The 13900-nt window shown below is 46.1% G+C and overlaps 1 protein-coding gene across 1 annotated transcript in view; it reads right to left on the bottom strand.

The window, feature by feature from the left end:
* The window catches only part of LOC115074014 (keratin, type I cytoskeletal 47 kDa-like), a 30985-nt gene extending 17314 nt beyond the window's left edge, over nt 1-13671 (bottom strand). Inside the window, exons 1-6 of the mRNA XM_029573082.1 lie at nt 12799-13671; nt 11723-11805; nt 10613-10769; nt 7764-7922; nt 7547-7672; nt 5676-5893 (exon numbers count right to left, since the gene is read on the bottom strand). Coding sequence (XP_029428942.1) covers nt 5676-5893; nt 7547-7672; nt 7764-7922; nt 10613-10769; nt 11723-11805; nt 12799-13197 — 1142 coding nt within the window. The 5' untranslated portion in view covers nt 13198-13671. The remainder of the gene's footprint in view (nt 1-5675; nt 5894-7546; nt 7673-7763; nt 7923-10612; nt 10770-11722; nt 11806-12798) is intronic.
* Between the last annotated feature and the right edge of the window lie 229 nt (nt 13672-13900).

Raw genomic sequence — 13900 nt, 5'->3', positions numbered from 1 at the left:
CCTTGGCCGGGAGTCGCAGGCCTCCTTTTCTCAACTGCAAATGGCTTTGGAACGCCGTTTTCATTTATCTGACCCATTATGTAAATCGAATGGTGTAGAACTATTCCTGAGTGACTCTGGTACCAAGAAAAACGGGACTGCTTTACTTTATCGGGGCCTTATAGTGAGTAACTATGGTCTCAGCACTTCCCCTGCTTTAATAGCAGCCTGGGACTACCGTTGATGCTAAAGCCTGGAGGACAATCTGGCAGGCGGTGCGTCATACCGAGTCAATGTTTAAATTGCTTCATAGGACATATCGCACGCCAATATTTCCTGCTAAATGTATTCCTGGGGCAAGCTCTCTCTGATGGCGTGGGTGTGGGGAGAGAGGTTCATACAAACACATGTGGTGCTGCTGTCCTCGCCTGCGATTGTTTTGGTCGCAAGTGACAGAGCATTGCAGATTTATTAGGGTTTTTGATACGTCTTACACCTTCCTTGGCCTTATTTGGGGAGATGGTCTGGGGCTGCTCTACCTTTGAAAGATCTTAAAATGAATGCCCAATTATTGCTGGGCTGGCTGCCAGATTCACAATTGCAACTTTTTGGAAGTCCGTCCCCAGTATCTCTTACTGGAGATCCCTGGTGAAAGAGGTGGCTGTCTTGGAACAACTTCGATATGCTCTGAAGGGTCAAATGTTTAAATAACATTTGATTTGGAACATTTCTCATCAGCGTTTTGTCTGAACTTATATTCTTTGATTGATATTTCTTTGGTCCTATATGTCTTGCTTTGTTTGCCGAAACGTTTATAAAGAGTTTTAAAAAATAATTATTTATATCCCGCACCCTCCAGAATGTTCGGGTCGGGTTGCAAAGCCACATACACAATCTTAAAATAAGAACGGTAAAAACGGGACACAGCAGACTGACAACGACTGATCTCTGGATGGAAAGAGATAGCAGCAGCAGGGAGCCTCACATGAACGATGGAAATGGCCAAGGCTAATCTGCCACCTCAAATGCTTGGTTTAAATAAAAACATTTTTAGTGCCCGCTTGAACAGTTTTTGTTCTCTGATGTTCCTGAGTGTGAGGGGTAGATAGTTCCACAGTTCTGGGCCTGCAGTGGATAGTGCACATTCTCGTTTCCCATTTAAGCGAGCAAATTTAAGAGAAGGAACATCTAGAAAATTGTGTGTAGCCGAGCGGAGATACCTGCCGTATCATAGTCGATTTAAGAATGTCTGAGAAGTGAATCTGGGTCAACAATGAAAAAATTGAAATGCTGTAATCACCAAAGATAAGTTGCATTAGTAGGTTTGATAATATTTTACATGCATTAAAAAATTGTTGATAAAAAATAAGTATAAAGGGACCAATGGTTATATGATAGAGGGCATAGCAACACTGTTATTGCTCTGTGAGCATGTGATGGCTTAGCCCCTGATACGAAAGTCTGTATGGAGAAAAGACTGAATGGTGTGATACAGTAATAAAATTACACACTCCGCAGCGAAACCTTAGATCGACAAACGAATGACTTCTTCCTATTCCATCATTAAAAACTGCCCGTCTAACACGGGTTAGAGAAAGAACAATATCATTAGCAAGTGCCAATCTATGGAACGCACTACCAACTGAGACAAGGCTACAACAAAACTTAAAAACGTTCAAAAAAGAACTTAAAACTTGGCTTTTTAGACAGGCGTTCGATGAAACACAATAATATTTTCTCTCATTTCTGCTTCTCAGTTCTAATACAAAAATTACTGTTAAAAATATGATTTTATCATTCTCTTATTTTATCTATGTTTTAGGAGTTACGATTCTTACTATACTTGCACTTTATTTACAGTTTAGAAATTACGATATTTTACCATATTTTACATCCACATTTTAAGAATTACGTTACTTTATTTTATGGTTACGCACTTTAGTATTTAATTATGCACGAAGAAGGGATATTGATGTTAATTTAGCTTACTCAATTTTATTGCTAAGTTATATGTTGTAGGAATTGACATTGTATTAGATTTTATAATTTCTGTTGTAAACTGTTGTGATGGTTCTTTTACCGAATGACAGTATACAAAAATGTATAAATAAATAATAGATTGAGTGCATATAGCAACAAATACCTATTTTCATTTATTTATAAGACAGTATTGTCAAAAGGTGTTAAATAAAAGATAAGTGGAATTGTATCACATTTTGGGTTTTGTGGTTTTCCACTTTGAACTAGGTGTATTGGCAATATCAATATCATACCCAAGCGAGTCCTGTTTCAGTTTGCAAGAATTTGCAAACCAGGTCCCGCCACTAATAAGAGCAGGATAAGCCCTTATTCCAGAGAATAAGAGAATAGGTTAGAGTAGAGGGAGGTCTCATTCATTAGCAGCTCCTCCCTTTGAGGGGTCTGGAATGGACGTCCCCCTGAGAGTATATTTAGGAGCTCTCCACCGTGAGCTCGGGAGGCAGTCCCTTAGGTTTTCAAAGAGGGCAGAGGTGTAGAGATGTTAACTTTGGTTGTTTTTCCAAGCCCAGTCAGTAAAAGCAGGCTAGCCCAGCCTGCGGGTCCTGACCAGGGTCGGGAGCATATTCTCTCTCCAGTACACAACCTGTCTGGTAGAGTTTCCCCTCTGGGTCTACTTTAAGGGATTTTTGAGATTTTTATTAGGAGCCTCACTGGACCCCTGGACTTTTCTTGCCCATGGGGATTGGGGAACTCTGTGTGTTGGCGTAACAGGGATAGGGAAGATACATCCCTGAAGTGGTGGTGACCTGCTGTGAGGAGGCGACGCCACTGTTTAGCTTCTGTTCCTTTTGTGAGAAAGAATACTTTATGTTAGAAGATCCAGGAGGAAGTTCGGCTGCCCCTTCCTTCCTGTTTGGAGCAAGATAATATCTTGTTTCCAGCAAGGATCAGGGAGAGAGTACTAAAGAGAGTGCGTAAAAGTTTTAGAAGATCTCCTAACCATGAATAAAGGAACATTTTGCCAACTGGAAACACCCATCAGGTACCTCACACCCTGGGAAGAGAAAGAGAGGATGTGACTCTCTGTGCCATAGACTGGTATTGCAAGTTATTGGTTTTGGAAGGGGTTTTGCCCAGCTTAAAAGACTCTGCCCATCTGGGAGCTCCACTTAATTAATCCAAGAGAGTGAGAGTTTTCCCTGGTTCTGGAAACAAGCGAATCCCGCACAGATAGCGGAAAGAGACTGCAAAGAAATTGAGAAGGTAATTCTGTGGTGCTGCAGTTTGAGTTTTGGACGCTACCAAAGTGCCTCCAGAGTATTTATTTTGCACTCACTGCACCCACATAAAGGACCAGGCATCCTCCCCAGGGGAACCATACAGGAATGTGTAAAGAAATCATCCCTGTCACAGCGGGACCTGAAAGGACTCCTTTCTTCCCCCAGTCCAATGGATCCACACCTGGGGAAGGGAGGGAGACAGCACCACTAGCCAGGGAGAGATTCCAGCCCCGAAGAGTAACAAATAAGTGTGTGTACCCACCCACACAGGAGAGGCACACCAGGGTAGGGTTACACTTACCATACGCCACAGAATGTTTGAACATTTGCCACAGCCACAGCAGACTTTTGGGGAACCCTTGGCAGACGAGGTATCACTGTTAAGGCCCATAGCGGGAGGTGGCCATGCCTGAGACACGTGCTAGTGAATGTGTAGGATGGAATGGCAGAGACAAGCAATGAAAGATTTTTTCTGCCACAATTTTCTTGCATTGCATAATGAATAATGGTTATGGGTTACTAGGGACCTGTCGAGCTTTGACAACCAGGACAGGCTCATTCCAGGCATAATTAAGACCCTTGACCACTGCTTTTCTACGGACCATGGTCAGTCTATGGAATTTGGCATGCACAGCAAGCAAAGATCCTTTGAAGGACAGTGATGGGCCCAAGCTTGGATGGCTCGGACCTTCAATGTGAAGTAAGGGCTGGCAAGAAAGGGCATACTTCCTCAGCTAACCCTAAAAGCAAGCAAGTTACCACAGAGCAAGTGCCCTCTTCTAAGCTCAGATACTGGTGTGGCCACCCCCAGGGCCTGAGTTGTTTATTTTATCGAGTTTGTTTAGTTTGAGCAAAGTGAACGAGTCATCTTGTTAAATATTTGATGTTACAATATTAGTGTAATTCAACTTTGCTGCATCCCTGTATACCCAATAAATGTATCTACAATAAACACATTTAGCTTTGGAACTAACTGCACAAGACTTGATTTGTAGAAAGCAAAACGTGCTTAAGAGGTGCCGGGAGGGGCAGGGGTACTAAGAGAAAGGGTAAGAGTGAAAATGATATAGGGGCACAGAGCAAGTGCACTCTTCTAAGCTCAGATATTGGTGGGTCCAGGCTGGGGCGTAGCCATCGCTAGAGGTCAAGTTGTTTATTTAGTTGAGTTTGTTTGTTTAGTCAAGTTTGTTTAGTTTGAGCAAATTTAGAGTCATTTTGTTAAATATTAGATGTTACAATACTGATGTAATTCAACTTTGCTGCGTCCATGCATACCTAATAAATGTATCTACAATAAATACATTTAGCTTTCGAACTAACTGTGTGAGGCTTGATTTGTAGAAGGCAAGCAGGGCCAGCACGTCCCATTAGGTGAACTAGGCTGCTGCCTCAGGCGCCAACCACTAGGGAGTGGCAAAGAGCAGCCATGTGGGGCCTCGAGTGAAGCCCACCTTGCTCGCGGCCCAGAGAAGCACACACTCGGCAGGCGCGAATGAGGTAGGAGTTGGCACCGAGACCGGGGGGGGCAATGCGAAGGAGGGAGGGGGAGGGCGGGATGGGAGGGTCGTGGCACAAGGCAGAAGGTTTGCCTAGGGCGCCTAATATCCTTGCACTGGCTCTGAAGGCAAGATATGCTGAGGAGGTGTGGGGAGGGGAGGAGGCAGGGATAGAAGGGGAAGTATAGGGGTAGAATTGGCATAGGGGAGGGGCCTTAGTAGCACTTGTACAGGTTGAGTTGTATTGAGCTAGATATAATTGATTTGGTCTCTTACTGAAATTTACATTCTTTGGTCAGATATACGTAGGCCTGCTGCACTATATGAATGTCCAAATAGAAGGCACCCTGTGATTCTGATAGTAGAGCACAGATCTGTAAAGCCTAGAGAGTCGAGTTCCAGCATGTCACTGGTTCTCTTTCTATCAGGGATCTTCCACACCTGTCTTAATACTCAGTAAAGGTCATTCTGCATAATCTTCCCATAGCTGAACCTTGAATGCCTTCTGCAAAATGCTTTTAAACACAAGTTTCTATTTGGTAAAATTATCAATAGTCAAAATGTAAATGTCTAATTTTCAGCCTGCAGAAAACAACTGATTTTCAAAGACAAGGTACCTGCAAAACTTGTGCTAGAATATCAGGTGGTTATGCGGCTAAACATATGCCAGTTATGGGCATAGTTTCTGACAATTAAATATGTGTACATTACACCCCCAAAATGCCTTTTTTTTCAAAGCTGCTAAATTTCTGAGTGTTCTGAGCATGCATGTGTGGTTTCAAAATACTGAAAATCCAGTTTTGCACATTCAGATAATCTACACACGTAACGCCTTCTTTTACCTGCTTAGATCCTAACTAAGCTTTTCAAAATGCCCGTTGCATAGATCTGAAGAGGAATGCACCTGCAGTTTCATAGATTTGTCAAAGACTCTCTTTACCCCAATTCTCCTTCCAGCAGGCGGCGATAGGTCTCGATCTCCATCTCCAGTCGGGTCTTGATGTTCAGGAGCTCTTCGTACTCTCTGCACTGGGACTCCATGTCCCCTCTTATCTCTGCCAACTGCTCTTGTATGCTGCCAATCCTGTCCTGCATCTGCGCAATCTGAACGCAGTAACGGCCTTCTGTTTCTGCAAACGTATCCTCCAGGGACTTTTTCTGCAAGAAGTTAGAGAAGGGCGTATGGCTTAGATGAATCAGGCATGCTGGTGAGAGCAAGCAACAAAATCATTTTGCTAACCAGCATTCTTCAGGACTCATGGAGTTTATATCTTTTGGGGGGATAGAGGGAGGAAAACAAGGACACACCAGTAATTGCATTTTAGTTTTAAGAATACTGTAACCAAGAACTCAGGGAATCCTTCAAAATTCACAGGGTCAGTCAGAAACAGTCACAGTCCCCTCTCTTCAAGCCTTGTTCAGTGGATTTTTCGTCGGGGGTGGGGTGGGGGGGAGGTAGTTGAGTGGCAGTCCTCAAGTGCATGTAAAAGCAGCAGAGGGACCCTCGATTGGTGTCCCAACACAAATTCTGTACTGAAGCACTTGTGACATAAAATACACTTTTCCTTTGCCAAATCCCCAAGCAGTGCGGCCCCTCCTCTCTCTTACTGGGGTTCCCCTTATTACTTTTTGAAAATTAGGGCCCCCACCAGCGATTCCGACTGGGATTTTAGGGACTCTGAGGACTCTGTGGATTGGACCCCCCCTTCCCTGTAAATGGTAGCTGAGCGATGCTGGGGCCCCAGTTGGACCGGCTGGGTAGGTGCCTCCTTGACTCTGGTGTATACTGGATGGCTCTAGGCTGTGGGTACCACATTTTCTCCTCTGGATAATGGATGAGTATCCTCACCTTCTCCAAGAGTTTGGGCCTGTGGGCACTAACTCCTCCAGCCTGAGAGAACCAGACGGGAAAAGAACAAATCCCCAAGGGGGGAAAAACTTCCTTGCGACTGAAAAGCCAAAATAAAGAATCTTCTTTGACTCAAAAGATAAAATCAATCAGAAGTGGCAAGAGGTGGGTGGCATCTTGTACATTAACCAATTTATTGAGGCACGAGCCTCTGAAATCTCCACAGATCCAATGCCCATTGAATTGGGCTTAGGATTTCTCCAGGAAAAAGGAAATAGAAAAAAACCCACTCCTCTCCCTATGATTTTCAATTAAAAAATCCAGAATTCTCTAGGAGTCTTTGTCTTATATAGACACAGGAACCAACCATTGCAGCAGCCTCACATGGGGGTGCCTTGGCATAGATGGTACGTTCCTCTCTCCTTCTCTAAATGCACAGCCTTTCTACAAGGCCACATCTTTGTAGGGATCCCAGTAGGGCCCCACAATATCAAATGGTATTTGAGGAATATTGTGCGACTCGCATTCTGTAGCAGTTTCAGCCATTCCAAATTTTATCCTAATTAGTCACATCCGAGCAAGTAAGGAGCCCTTAGACATTGCACCTAAAAAAAATGAGCAGAAGCCACAATGGATCAAATCTCTATGCTACTGGAATCCTAAAATATGTCCTGATGACATGTCACTTGACCAGATATTTATTTTTGATTAACATCACCAGCTATTGAGCACTAAACACATAGAAAACTGGAGATTTTTCAGGGGTCACCATAAGTTCTGCTGTTCTACTGTTTTGGTGTGAAATTCTTGGAAAAAGAACTGTAAGCATGAGTGCATTGTACCCTATAGCTCAGCTGTCAAACACAGCACAACATCCTCATGAGCCTAGTGTGGTCCTAAGAAGCATTCTTAATGTATTACTAATGGGGGTGACTGCTTGTGACTTGCAAGAGATCTCCTACCATGGCCAGCTGGGACTGAAGTTCTATCTCCAGGCTTTGGAGCGTGCGCCTCAGGTCCGTGATCTCAGTCTTGCTGGTCTGCACCTGCTGTACATCAGTGGCGATCTCCTTCTGCAGCTCCTTGCTCTGAAATGAGAGAGTAATATTGCACAATGTAAGACGACAGCTGCCTCGGCTGCAGGACAGGATTGTGGTAATGGTCCCCCCCCTTTGTTACCTTTTCATTGAACCACTTCTCGGTATCTCTGCGATTCTTCTCCGCGAGGCTCTCATAGTCCTCTCTCATGTCATTCAGAATCTTGGTCAAGTCGGTCCCTGGAGCTGCGTCCATCTCTACATTCACCTGGCCAGCGCCAGTTTGCATAGAGCCCATTTCCTGGTGAAATACAATTCCAGCCGTCAGAATGTGCTTTCCTCTTACTGAAACCTGCAGGATCGCCTGGTGCTGAGAATCCAGCGCACTGTAACTTGTCCGGTCCCACCACGGCAACCCTGATTTAACCTCTGGGTATTCCAACTTAGGGGGAGATTTATGAAGCCTTCATATTTTATTGCAAGAGCAGTGAAATATTGCAACGGGGGGTGGGGATATCCCCACGATATTTAGCCCCGCCTCAATAAAATATTGCAGTGGGTTCCTGGCAATTTTTTATCTCACGGGAAAAATCTGCCAGAGAAAATATTTGGCAGAGGCCACAAAAATGTGCAATGGCAGCTCAATTTGCATGAGGCTGCCAACGTCTTAAAGGGCCATGCAGACCAAAACATCTCTCCCCCCCAAAAAATGTCACAAACCTCCCATGGGAGAGTCAATTCACACCCCCCCCCACCCCCAAAATAGCACGGACCTTCAAAATAATAATTTTAAAAAGTGCAGATACATGGCAACACCCCATCCCCTTCACAAATCCCTCCCTTTGTTAGAATCCCTTCCACCTGGCCCAACAAATTAACCCCCCTCCCTGGCATCTGCCACCCCCTCAGACACCCCCTTCCCAAAATACAAATAATCCCTGTAGCCTGGTGGGCCCCCTTCTCTCCCCCCTCCTTATGTAAAAAAGGACTTTGTGGTCTAGGGGGACCCCCCCCCAGACACAACTCCCCACCCCCCAGGCCTTCCCCTACCTATAAGAAGTGTCATTGGTTGTATAGGATTGGCCCAGAGCATCCCCCAGCTCTAGGATGATCAATGCCTTCTACCAAAATGGCAACAACTAGATGGAGCCCCAACCTGTTGACAACATTTTGGAAGATAACATTGACTGGCCTAGAGCTAGGGGGGGGGGGGTGCTCTGAGCCAATCAATGCCATCTTCCAAAAGGGCATTTGCCCAGCCTTTGTCATTTTGGAAAATGGTGTCAACCATCCCAGAACTAGTGGGCACTCCAGGCCAAGCTATACCACCAAATACCCTTCTTATATGGAGAGGAAGGGTCCGGAGAGTGGGGAGGGGGTGTTCCCCTAGACTACCAGGCCCTTTTCATACATAAGGAGGGGGTGAGGAGAAAGGAGCCCACTAGGCACCAGGATTGTGTGTATTTTGGGAAAGAGGAGACCAGGTTGGGGTGAAGGGGGTAATTTGTTGGGCTGGAGAGGAGAGTTTCTGACAAAGGGGACGGGTTTGTGAAGGGGGCAGGGCATCACTGTGTGACTTTGTACATTTTTTTAATTTTGAGGGTCAACACTGCTCTCGACAGGTGGTGGGGTGGGTGGGGGTCTTGATAACAGCCCCCCCCCCCCCGGGTGCATTTTTACCAGTTTGAGGGAGCTATAATTAGGGTCTTGATGCCTTTTAATTTTTCCCCTGGGACCATCGAGATCTGCACTAGTGTCCCGATGTTCCCACAGTAAAATCTCTACACCTGCTTCAAACACAATAAAATAACAGGGCTGACTTTTTTCTAAACTAGCCACATTATTTTATTTGCATAGAATTAGTTAATTTGCAAAATTCATCCATGCAAATCACATGCAAAGCAGCTAATTGCAATAGGGGCATGTTTGGGACCTAACAATCACAGGATATTATGAATAAATAGCTGTTTACCACACATTATAGCCTTAAGGTGGCTTAGTAAATGTAGTCCTTAGTTTGTGGCAGGACTTTAGTTCTCTAAATGGTGCAATATGAGTAAATTGCCTTCTTTCCATTCCAAAAACAAAGTTAACCGAAGGAAACCTATCTACAACACTGACTAGAATTCCTCTCCATTCCATGTCAGATAAGGAACAAAAATCGTCAAACTCTGACATCTAGCCCAGCATCCTGTCTCGGACAGCGGCAAGCAACCAGTGCTAGAACTGGAGGAAATGCATAGAGCTCCCAGATGTCACGGCTATCCTTCCAATTTATGTAGATTAGGGATACATGGAACCCAGGGTGATACAGTTACCTTAAATAACTTGTAATTGATCCATGAATTTGTCTAATCCCATTTTCTAAATCCAGTCATGCTAGTCACTCCTGCAACATCCTGTGACAATGGGATTACATCTAACTGGCTATATAACAAAGCTGACTAGATTTAACCCCGCCATTCCTGTGCACAGGAAAAGCTGACGTATTCCGACATTGCTCGTACTCTAATTAAACAGCTAGATCCCTCTAAATTTGTAATTAGGTGGCTAGATCCCTTTGAATATCAGCCCCTATCTATGCCGTGCTTAATGCTTGCAGCGTGGGATAGTTGTGGGTCCTTTTGCATTACGTACAGCAATCATCCACACATACTTACAAGCCTGGTGCTCTGAAGTGTTTGTGACATGATATGTTACAGACCCTAATACAGTAAAGAGCAGCACTATTGAAACTATTGTTTAAGGTTCTATAAACCTTTTTGTAATGACACTGGGCCCCGGGGCAATACAGCTCTGTATCTAACTTAGCTGCTGTTGTAATGTCATTCTGCTGATATTGGAAGGGGTGAAACAGGGTCAGCCTGTCCAGGAGACAGAGGCTCCCCTGTTATAATGACTGCCTGATAAAACAAGCTGCTTCATGCAAATCACATGCAAAGGGTTTCCTGGGCAATGTTTGAGTTTCAGGGAAGCAGAAGTGTGCCTCACCTCCTGGTGGTTCTTCTTGAGGAAGGCCAGCTCCTCGGTCAGGCTCTCTATCTGCATCTCCAGCTCAGACCTGGCCAGGGTCAGATCGTCCAGGACTCTGCGCAGGCCGTTGATGTCGGCCTCCACGCTCTGGCGCAGGACTCGCTCATTTTCAAACCTAAAATAAAGACAACAATGTAGAGAGCTGTGAATAAACTGGATAATCATTCTTTACAAAAAAACCATTTAGTTACACTTTTAACTATGTTTTCTATTTCTGTTTTACACTTAATATTTCGCCTTTTCGATTTCAAATGAATTGTCCGGGGTGTGTCAAACGACCCTGTGCATCAGAATTCCGTACCATCTATGGCAGGTGCAGGTGCTGGGTTATGTCAATTTCATTTCTTATGGGGCTAAAGTTAGGTCTGATTTACCTCAGAGTATATAACCCACATACAAGGGACCTGCACACTGGCAAAGACAAATCAGTTACTCAGACTGGTCTGACACAGTAGGTTCCCTTCCACAGCTGATGTGCACACACAGACAGAGCTTAAATCAGATTCATGACCTCCCAGTGTGACATTTATGTTGGTCAAATAGCAATTGTAAATACTAGGTCTGTAATCAAATATTTTCAATTCTAATACTGTGAATGCTGTTCCCTAAAAACCTTTTCTTGTAAGAGAGATTCCAATTACATATATGAAAGTGTCCATGGTGATTTAAAAGAAAAAAAACATCTTAGCAAAATAAAATTGTGATCCTGCTTCTCCAGCTTCTCACTTTCCCCACTGGTCACCTTACATTGCACCTGTTTACTGCACAGAGCAAGTGGCTTCTGAAGCTGCAGCTGCACGCATGGCTTCTCAGAGCTGAGTGCAGGCTGCAGTGCCTTTCAAAGTATCGAAAGGTAACTTGTCAACTCTTCAGAGAGGTTTTCAGCCTAGGCTGATTTGCTATGAAAGAAGAATCTACGCATAATACTGTGAATTTTAGTGAATTCCGAAATGGGGTGTTTCCCAGCTTCTGCGTGTGGTCTACAGAAGAATCCGTTTCCCCTGGCTCCTAGAGAAAAACTAAACTGAGCTTCACCAGGTGCAGCTCTTGCCTGGTTCCCCAACTCACTTCATCTTGAAGTCCTCGGCCGCCAGCCTGGCGTTGTCGATCTGCAGCACGATCTTGCTGTTTTCAATGGTGGCATCATGGATCTGCCAAAAGAGGAGAGAAGGTGCAGGTGAGCAAGGTGACACTTTGGTAGAGCTCAGGAGATCTCATTCAACATCAAACTTTGGGGGGGGGGTTGTCTGCCACATTTTAAGAAAATTTAGGGGGTGTTTCACTGATCCATTTGTACAGCTTCTTCCTCTTCTTTAAATGCAAAATTTCAAAACCTGACATTGAAATGACTTGCTGGTATCCTAGGGAGTGCACTCTCTTTTTGCCCTTAATGACCTTTGTACAGGGAGTTAAGAAAAGTCGGCAAACGTGTGCAAGTTACACCAGTTTTCAGAGCGGACTTAACCTCCCTATATCCACTTTGAAAATTATCCCAACAAGCCTGTCCCCCCCCCAAGTAACTCTTATGTGCACAGGCACTGCCCCAGGAGACTTCCATGCAAAGCTATGCTTGTAAGTCCAAGCCCCCCATTTACTCATGATACGCGCGCATCGGTTTACGCGCAGATCAGGCAAGACATTTTGGTAAAGGCCCCTTCTGCGGGTAAAACCCTTGCTCCGTGCCATGTAGAAGAAGCTGCCCCGCAGAAGGCTCCTGGCACAATAGCGTCGGCATTTGCAAACAAATTCAATTACATTATAAAGCAATCAGTCATTCTAACTTCAGACCTAGAGCACCAGAACCCCCTCCCTTGTAAAGAGCCCTAGAAAAATGTGGTTTGCTCAGCAGAATTCCCTCCGGCTTCTCAAATGATTTTTTTTTTGTGTCTGTCTGCTTAGCATGAAACGTTTGGATGATGGAATTCGTCAAAAGAGTTATATTGGAAAAGGAAAGCCCTCGGAGCAGGTTTTGACAGCTTTCTTCCAGTGCGGGGAGCGCTGTCCTTCCTTTGAAAATACAGAAGAATTTCCACGCTGGCTGCTCTGACTTGGGCGCCTTCCCCCCCCCCCCCCCCCCTCCAGGAGCAGAGAACGCGCAGCTGGGGGGGGGGGGGGGGAGCAGAGGCCCAGGGGCCGGGGCTCACCTTGCGCTGCAGGTCCTCGATGATCGCGTAGTACTTGCTGTAGTCGCGGACCGAGCCGCCCCCGCCGGAGGCCATGCGCTTCTCGTGCCACTGGTGGATGTTCAGCTCCAGCGCGGCGTTCGCCTCCTCCAGGGCGCGCACCTTGTCCAGGTAGGCGGCCAGGCGGTCGTTCAGGTTCTGCATGGTCTCCTTCTCGCCCCCCGAGAGCAGGCCGTCCCCGCCGCCGAAGCCATAGCTGCCGCCGCTGCTGCCGCCGGCGAAGCCGGCCCCCAGGCCCCCGCCGTAGCCGGCCCCGGGCAGCGAGCTGCTGCTGAAGTTGCCCCTGAAGCCCCCGCCGTAGGAGCCCCCTTGGACGCGGGGCATGGAGGTCCTGGACTGGAAGCTGCCCGCGAAAGCCATGATGCTCAGGTGTCTGCAGAGAGGGAGACTGGGGCGCCCAGCCAGGCGGCTCCCCCTTTATTTGCCCAGGTGTGGGTGGGTCTGCTGGGGGAGGGGGGTTCGCTTACGCTTCAGTCCTCCTCTCGCACTTGTATCTTGCTTCCTCCTCTTGTTCTACCTGTACCAAATGATTTTTGCATGGCCACGTCCTTGACAATGCAGTGCCTTCGGGGTATTTATTGTAGCACAATGGGCGCTGGGTGGAGGTGGCGGTGCTTTCATCTGTACCTGAGCAGGCTCCGATTGCAGGCTGAGGCTGCACTTCCTCCGGGCGTGGGGTGCTGAAGGGCAGCTCCCGGTCCACAGCACTTTTCTGCTACCTGTGCTCTTCCACTATGGTGGAGCCAGAAGGAGCCCTGTTGGGTTATCTGCACCGTTGCTGATGGGACCGATACTTTCCTTGTGACCCTTTACCCAAATGAGTTTGCCCTCTGGAGGCCGGACAGAGTTATTGGCTTTGCCTGACGGGCAGCTGTCATTACCCGGCACATTTCATGAGTCCAGCCTTCTTCTGCATGCCTAACAGCTGCTTCTGTAGCGTGATCCAGAGGAAGGTGACATCTGGAGCCAGTTCTACAGCATTGAGAACAAGGAAAAGCTTTCGCTTCATCTTTCATTTCGCTTTTCCCCTTTCTTTTTGTTTCTTTATTTTTTTTTTTTTTTG

The sequence above is a fragment of the Rhinatrema bivittatum genome, chromosome 12 (assembly GCF_901001135.1).
Source record: "Rhinatrema bivittatum chromosome 12, aRhiBiv1.1, whole genome shotgun sequence".
NCBI classification, from domain to species: domain Eukaryota; kingdom Metazoa; phylum Chordata; class Amphibia; order Gymnophiona; family Rhinatrematidae; genus Rhinatrema; species Rhinatrema bivittatum.
Note: the sequence above shows the minus strand (reverse complement) of the source record. Positions and strands in the feature narration are given on the sequence as shown.